Source organism: Carassius carassius, chromosome 21 (genome assembly GCF_963082965.1).
Source record: "Carassius carassius chromosome 21, fCarCar2.1, whole genome shotgun sequence".
Taxonomy (NCBI): domain Eukaryota; kingdom Metazoa; phylum Chordata; class Actinopteri; order Cypriniformes; family Cyprinidae; genus Carassius; species Carassius carassius.
Window position 1 is genome coordinate 32,507,172 of NC_081775.1, and position 7,693 is coordinate 32,514,864.

At 40.4% G+C, this 7,693-nt stretch overlaps 1 protein-coding gene across 2 annotated transcripts in view; it reads left to right on the plus strand.

Annotated features, from left to right (window-relative positions):
• The window catches only part of LOC132098192 (myosin heavy chain, fast skeletal muscle), a 48,313-nt gene extending 42,319 nt beyond the window's left edge, over positions 1-5,994 (plus strand). For both annotated transcript variants that reach the window (XM_059504381.1, XM_059504382.1), the window contains 20 exons: positions 106-361; positions 447-689; positions 772-948; positions 1,054-1,199; positions 1,292-1,382; positions 1,491-1,880; positions 2,519-2,645; positions 2,770-2,888; positions 2,992-3,188; positions 3,280-3,463; positions 3,546-3,711; positions 3,801-3,925; positions 4,029-4,337; positions 4,449-4,652; positions 4,746-4,871; positions 5,013-5,183; positions 5,267-5,371; positions 5,458-5,553; positions 5,670-5,801; positions 5,883-5,994. In XM_059504381.1, the coding sequence (XP_059360364.1) occupies positions 106-361; positions 447-689; positions 772-948; positions 1,054-1,199; positions 1,292-1,382; positions 1,491-1,880; positions 2,519-2,645; positions 2,770-2,888; positions 2,992-3,188; positions 3,280-3,463; positions 3,546-3,711; positions 3,801-3,925; positions 4,029-4,337; positions 4,449-4,652; positions 4,746-4,871; positions 5,013-5,183; positions 5,267-5,371; positions 5,458-5,553; positions 5,670-5,801; positions 5,883-5,900 (3,382 nt within the window). In that variant the 3' untranslated portion in view covers positions 5,901-5,994. The remainder of the gene's footprint in view (positions 1-105; positions 362-446; positions 690-771; positions 949-1,053; positions 1,200-1,291; positions 1,383-1,490; positions 1,881-2,518; positions 2,646-2,769; positions 2,889-2,991; positions 3,189-3,279; positions 3,464-3,545; positions 3,712-3,800; positions 3,926-4,028; positions 4,338-4,448; positions 4,653-4,745; positions 4,872-5,012; positions 5,184-5,266; positions 5,372-5,457; positions 5,554-5,669; positions 5,802-5,882) is intronic.
• The last annotated feature ends 1,699 nt before the right edge of the window (positions 5,995-7,693 follow it).

Below are 7,693 nucleotides of genomic sequence, written 5' to 3' on the forward strand. Positions count from 1 at the left end.
GAAATTGGCATTATTTGATTTGCAGGGAAAAACAATACAATTATGGGTTTTGGTAAAAAAAAAAAAAAGAAAAGAAAATATGAAAAACTAATTTCCTTCACACAGAGAGTCTATTTTTGCCATCCAATACAACATCCGCTCATTCATGAATGTCAAACATTGGCCATGGATGAAGCTCTACTTCAAGATCAAGCCTCTTCTGAAAAGTGCAGAGACTGAGAAAGAAATGGCAGCCATGAAGGAGAACTTTGAGAAGATGAAAGAAGATTTAACAAAAGCATTAGCTAAAAAGAAGGAGCTTGAGGAGAAAATGGTGTCACTTCTTCAAGAGAAAAATGACCTTCAACTGCAAGTAGCATCTGTGAGTCCTTCAGCTCTTACTGATTCTAATATGAATCCTACAGATATGAACATAAGTCATTAACTACATCCATGTCATTGAACAGGAATCTGAAAACCTCTCTGATGCTGAGGAGAGATGTGAAGGGCTCATTAAAAGCAAGATCCAGCTTGAGGCCAAACTCAAAGAGACAAACGAGAGACTGGAGGATGAGGAGGAAATAAATGCTGAACTGACTGCCAAGAAGAGGAAACTGGAGGATGAATGCTCCGAGCTGAAGAAAGACATCGATGACCTGGAGCTCACTTTGGCAAAAGTGGAGAAGGAGAAACATGCTACAGAAAATAAGGTCAATATTCTTGTCAAATTTTGTTTACACATCTGTGTTCAGGCTCCTGAGAATGAAACCAATAACCAATGCTTCCATTTAGGTGAAAAACCTGACAGAGGAGATGGCCTCTCAGGATGAGAGCATCGCCAAGCTGACCAAAGAGAAGAAAGCCCTCCAAGAGGCACACCAGCAGACTCTTGATGACCTTCAGGCAGAGGAAGACAAAGTCAACACTCTGACTAAAGCTAATACAAAGCTTGAGCAGCAAGTGGATGATGTAAGATGTTTGACATTAGAATAGGACCATCAATCAATGGGAATCAATGAGAAATTAATATAATTGCTTATTAATATTTTATTGCTCTGGTTTCTGTACCAATAGCTTGAGGGCTCACTGGAACAAGAGAAGAAGCTCCGTATGGACCTTGAGAGAGCCAAGAGGAAGCTTGAGGGTGATCTGAAACTGGCCCAGGAGTCCATAATGGACCTGGAGAATGACAAACAGCAATCAGATGAGAAGATCAAAAAGTGAGTGGACATCAGATGTTAGAACTTTGCACAAATGCACAAAATAAAATAAGTATCTTGCACATTTTACAAACAAAACTAAATTAAAACAGGAAGGACTTTGAGATAAGCCAGCTTCTCAGCAAGATTGAGGATGAACAGTCTTTGGGAGCACAGCTTCAGAAAAAGATCAAAGAGCTTCAGGTAATGCTAAACCTAACATTTTCTATGTAAAATTGTGATGTAGATGCATAGCTGTGAAAACCCACATTACCAAAATCACTGGATCAATGATTTTGCATTACTATTTAGGCCCGTATCGAGGAGCTAGAAGAGGAAATAGAGGCAGAGCGAGCTGCTCGTGCTAAAGTGGAGAAGCAGAGAGCTGATCTCTCCAGGGAACTTGAAGAGATCAGCGAGAGGCTTGAGGAAGCTGGTGGTGCCACTGCTGCCCAGATTGAGATGAACAAGAAGCGTGAAGCTGAATTCCAGAAGTTACGTCGTGATCTGGAGGAGTCCACCTTGCAGCATGAAGCTACAGCTGCAGCTCTCCGAAAGAAGCAGGCAGACAGTGTGGCTGAACTCGGAGAACAGATCGACAACCTCCAGCGGGTCAAGCAGAAGCTGGAGAAGGAGAAGAGTGAATACAAGATGGAGATTGATGACTTGACAAGCAACATGGAGGCTGTGGCTAAAGCAAAGGTACAATCTTGGAAAAAAATCTTTACGAAAAAGTTCATTTGTATTTTCAAAAAACTACTAGTGCCATAGCCATATCAACCCAAAGCAGGGTTTAGCTTGGTTAGTACCTGGATAGTATAGTACCTGGGAAAACTGGGTTGCTGTTGGAAGAGGTGTTAGTGAATCCAGCAGGGGGTGCTCAACCTATGGTCTGTGTGGGTCCTATTGCCCCAGTATAGTAACGGGGACACTATACTGTAAAAAGCAAAATTTTTCGGATGAGACGTTAAACCGAATTCCTGACTCTGTGATCATTAAAAATAACACTTAGCACTTTTCATTAAGAGTAGGGGTTTATGCCCGGTGTCTTGGATACATGTAGCTGGTGTTTGGTGGTTAGCGCACTAGCGTCGTTGTACTGTGGCTGTCATTGCTTCATCCAGGTGGATGCTGCACACTAGTGGTGGTTGAGGAGAGATCCCTCATATAATTATAAAGCACTATGTGTTTACAGCAATACACAATAAAGCACTATAAAAATGCCTAATTTATTCATATTTAACTTTAGCACTGCTTCTTACTTAGAAGCATGTAATATGAATAATTAATAGTAGAATCGCAATGGGTTCAAGAATGTTGATGTTTCTTAAATGATGTAGGCAAACCTTGAAAAAATATGCCGTACATTAGAAGACCAAGGAAGTGAGCTAAAAACGAAGAATGGTGAGCTTGTCCGGCAACTTAATGACATAAATGCCCAGAAGGCAAGGCTCCAAACTGAAAATGGTATGTAAATACTGAATATACACCATACCACATAACTGTGCAAAAAAGTGATTCAAACACCCAGTACTGACATCATACAACTCTTCAGTTACTCTTTAATAAATTATACATTGTCTCATACTAGGTGAATTTGGCCGTCAGTTGGAAGAGAAAGAAGCTCTTGTTTCTCAACTGACAAGAGGCAAACAGGCTTACACTCAGCAGATTGAGGAACTCAAAAGACATATTGAGGAAGAATTTAAGGTGTGTTAAGGATTACCTTATCAAGTACTATATAGAGCTAATATTATAGATGTATACAACAGGAATGAAAACATTTTCCTTTTACTGTTTATCTGACTTTAAGGCCAAGAATGCTCTGGCCCATGCGGTTCAGTCTGCCCGTCATGACTGTGACTTGCTCAGAGAGCAGTATGAGGAGGAGCAGGAGGCCAAAGCTGAACTCCAGCGGGGAATGTCTAAGGCCAACAGTGAGGTGGCTCAGTGGAGAACCAAATATGAGACTGATGCCATCCAGCGCACTGAGGAGCTTGAGGAATCCAAGTAAATACAATAAACAACATTGTCTCCAGCACCTTACATTTAATGTCACAAATGTTAGTAAGATATTATAATTTTATACCACTTTCTTCAGGAAAAAGCTTGCCCAGCGTCTGCAGGATGCTGAAGAATCCATTGAAGCAGTGAACTCCAAGTGTGCCTCACTGGAAAAAACCAAACAGAGACTGCAGGGTGAAGTAGAGGACCTCATGATTGATGTGGAGAGGGCAAATGCATTGGCTGCCAACCTTGACAAGAAGCAGAGAAACTTTGACAAGGTGAGAAGGATGTGAATAATCTTTAAATCTAAACCTTGAGCCATGGACTTGCCTAATTAACGATGATTTCCTTTTTCTCCAGGTCCTAGCAGAATGGAAACAGAAGTATGAGGAAAGCCAGGCTGAACTAGAAGGTGCTCAGAAAGAAGCTCGTTCTCTCAGCACTGAGCTTTTCAAAATGAAGAACTCCTATGAGGAAGCTCTTGACCACCTCGAGACCCTGAAGAGGGAGAACAAGAATCTGCAACGTAAATAACACTTTTTTGTTCAAAAATATTTTTTTAACCGTTGCATTAATGTAGCAAGTTTTACATTTACACTTTTAAAAACCCTTTAGAGGAGATTTCTGACCTCACTGAGCAGCTTGGAGAGACTGGAAAGAGCATTCATGAGTTAGAGAAAGCCAAGAAGACAGTGGAGTCTGAGAAAACAGAGATCCAGGCTGCGCTTGAAGAGGCTGAAGTACTGTTGCTTAAAATTGTCATATCAATTAATTTCTTAACAAGGCATTTTATAAATTTCCTGTGAGCTTAATACAATTCTTATTCTAACTTCTATCCATCAGGGCACCCTGGAGCATGAAGAGTCCAAGATTCTTCGTGTGCAGCTGGAGCTGAACCAGGTGAAGAGTGAGATTGACAGGAAGCTTGCTGAGAAGGACGAGGAGATAGAACAGATCAAGAGGAACAGCCAAAGAGTGATTGATTCCATGCAGAGCACTCTGGACTCTGAAATCAGAAGCAGAAATGATGCCCTGAGAGTCAAAAAGAAGATGGAGGGAGATCTGAATGAGATGGAGGTCCAGCTGAGTCATGCCAACCGCCAGGCTGCTGAGGCCCAGAAACAGCTCAGGAATGTCCAAGGACAACTGAAGGTATATTTCTGTAAAATGTAAAACTACAACACATATAACATGTTTAATAATATGATACATGAATTAAATGAATCATAACATGCAACTAACAAAGAAAGAACATTGCCACAGGATGCCCAACTGCACCTTGATGAAGCTGTCAGAGGACAGGAGGACATGAAGGAGCAGGTGGCCATGGTGGAGCGCAGGAATAACCTGATGCAAGCAGAGATTGAGGAGCTGAGAGCTGCACTGGAGCAAACCGAGAGAGGCCGCAAAGTGGCGGAGCAGGAGCTGGTGGATGCCAGTGAGCGTGTGGGACTGCTGCACTCACAAGTACAGAAAAACTTTACTTGAATCACATTCAGGTTACATGATAACATGAGTTTTAGTTAAATGTACACTAAACTACCTCCTTTAATCCCACAGAATACAAGTCTTATTAACACCAAGAAGAAGCTTGAGGCTGATCTGGTCCAGGTTCAAGCTGAGGTGGACGATGCAGTCCAGGAGGCTAGAAATGCAGAGGAGAAAGCCAAGAAGGCCATCACTGATGTGAGCGCTTACATTCTGTTGCTCTGTTTTAAATGAAAAAGTTTTTTTAACATTTTATCTACATGTGGTGACAATGGGAACCTTCATGGAAAGCATTTTATTCTATATTGGCTAGTTAATTTGAATTGGCTTATATTTCAGGCTGCCATGATGGCTGAGGAGCTGAAGAAGGAGCAGGACACCAGTGCTCACCTGGAGAGGATGAAGAAGAACCTGGAGGTGACTGTCAAAGACCTGCAGCACCGTCTGGATGAAGCTGAGAGTCTGGCCATGAAGGGTGGAAAGAAACAGCTCCAGAAACTGGAGTCCAGGGTAAATTACAAGCTAAACACAGTCTTAGATGAACTGGCTATGGTAGAGATTTGATAGGTGACAACAATAACTCTCTACTGAAGGTGCGCGAGTTGGAGGCTGAAGTTGAAGCTGAACAGAGACGTGGTGCAGATGCTGTGAAAGGAGTGCGCAAATATGAAAGGAGAGTGAAGGAGCTCACCTACCAGGTAAAACAACACAGGATTTAGAAACTTATATTTCATTATAATTTACATAGGTAAACTAAGACCATCAACAATACTTTCACCCAAAGACTGAGGAAGACAAGAAGAACGTGATCCGACTGCAGGATCTGGTAGACAAGCTGCAGCTGAAAGTGAAGGCCTACAAGCGCCAGGCAGAAGAAGCTGTAAGTCTAATCTCAAATATCTTAAGTGTTAAGTTTAGACATTTTCTATTCAATACATTCAGTGTCATGAGTGCAATCCTCTGAAAGTGTTTGGATATCTGGTGTCATCCTAACAGGAGGAGCAGGCCAACACTCACCTGTCCAGGTACAGGAAGGTGCAGCACGAGCTGGAGGAGGCTCAGGAGCGTGCTGACATCGCTGAGTCCCAGGTCAACAAGCTGAGAGCCAAGAGCCGCGATGCTGGGAAGGTATTGTAAAGCTGTTGAGGTGGGGGGGGGGGTCGTCATATACATTGCATGTAACTTAATTTTTCTTTTCTGTTACTAAAGAGCAAGGATGAAGAATGAAGATGACACATCACACCACATCTACAAGCAAGCATATAATATGACTTACTTGTGCTGTGTCTTAAATGTTCATTAAATATATTTTCTCAAGGCACTCCCTGTTTATGTCATTTTTAGCTAAACTGGTAGATCACAGAGCCAACAATGCTAAAACCATCAGGTGATGCTTAAACTAAAAGAAAAAAAATAAACTTTAAATTGTACAGATGTAAACATACTTTCACACTAATACTTTAAAAAAGTTAAATAAAAAAAATAGCCATTATAAATTAATCTGCTCCACATAATACAGAATAGATATACAATTCCAGCTCATCGCTTTCAGTAACCAGTGAAAGTTATTGTGTTGAAAATGCTGTCTTTATGGAATCCAAGATTATGCCAATGAAAGTTAAATGGCTAAAATAGGATGGCATTGCCTTTGTTACTATTGTAACATCTAACCAGGCATTAAGGGTCACAACTGGGAGCCCCAAACACTTATGATGTTTCAGAAAAGGCCAGTCAGATTTGGTGAGAGAAATTTGCATTCCAGCAACTCGTACGTATAGGTATATAAGGTGGGTTAAAATTACTCATTCACTTACTCTAGAAGAGTGTGCTTACAACTTTTACTTCCAAGTGCCCACTAGGAGTCCTTCGACACAACATCATAGTGAGTAAAAGAATGGGAACAGCATTTCAATTAACCAAATGTAGTTAACATTGTGTGAAAATAAAATTTCTAAATATTATTGGCTACTTTTTATTCAAGGGTGGAGGGTTTCTGATGGGTTTCTGACACTGGTTTCTGACATTGGCCAAGTATATTACTGTGGAGCAGCAAGCTCATTGGCTGCTGATGCAACAAAAACCTGCGGCATATGAATAATGATTGTGACTATATATAGTTGAGTTAACTAAAGATTTTTTGATAGACTAATAGTCGTTCATTCTAAGCGATTAGTCAACTAATTACACGTTTATATTAATCAACCATATAATACTGAATAATTAGCCTTTAAGATACAACATTGATAATTGTCATTTATGTTTTCAGAACAGGACAAAACATCTGATATGTCAAAATAGATCTGTGCATTAGTGTGAATGCAGCCTATTAAAGCTGCCACTGCATATGATCTCATCAGTATTAATAAAACGCAGTAATGCAGAGGAAAAAAAGAAAAACCCATAATTATGATTATCTGTAAACTTTTGGATACTTAAAGCAATCACAGATATTAAAAGTAATTTTTGTTTAACACTTGTAATTGTATACAAAATACAGTGCAATCGGTTTTAAGTTAAATGCAAATGATCGCACAGCACCTCCAAGTTAACTGTCATGCAGTGAGCATAGTACTATTCAGCTTTCACACAAACACTTGAATTGTTACGTGCTGGTGAGGTACAAATGTACGAGGGCAAAGGAGTTTAACAAAAATTTTAATAAGAGACAGGTAAATGAATCCATATCAGATCATCGAATACACATCGAGAATGGACTAAATACCAAGCAGGAAAAGGCTTTAAATAAAAATTAAATTAAATTCATGCATTTAGCAGACGCTTTTATCCAAAGCGAGGCTATCAATTTTTACCTATGATGTGTTCCTGGGGAATCGAACCCCCAACCTTGCGCTTGATAGCGCAAGGCTCTACCAACTGAGCTACAGGAACACATAAATAAGGCAGCTGACAAGGTGAAAACAGGGGAGAGAGTTAACTAATAATGACTAATGAACAAATTCATTAAAACCATTGAAAAACAACCAAGGCAGGAGAAAGGGAATAACTAAACCAAAACAGAT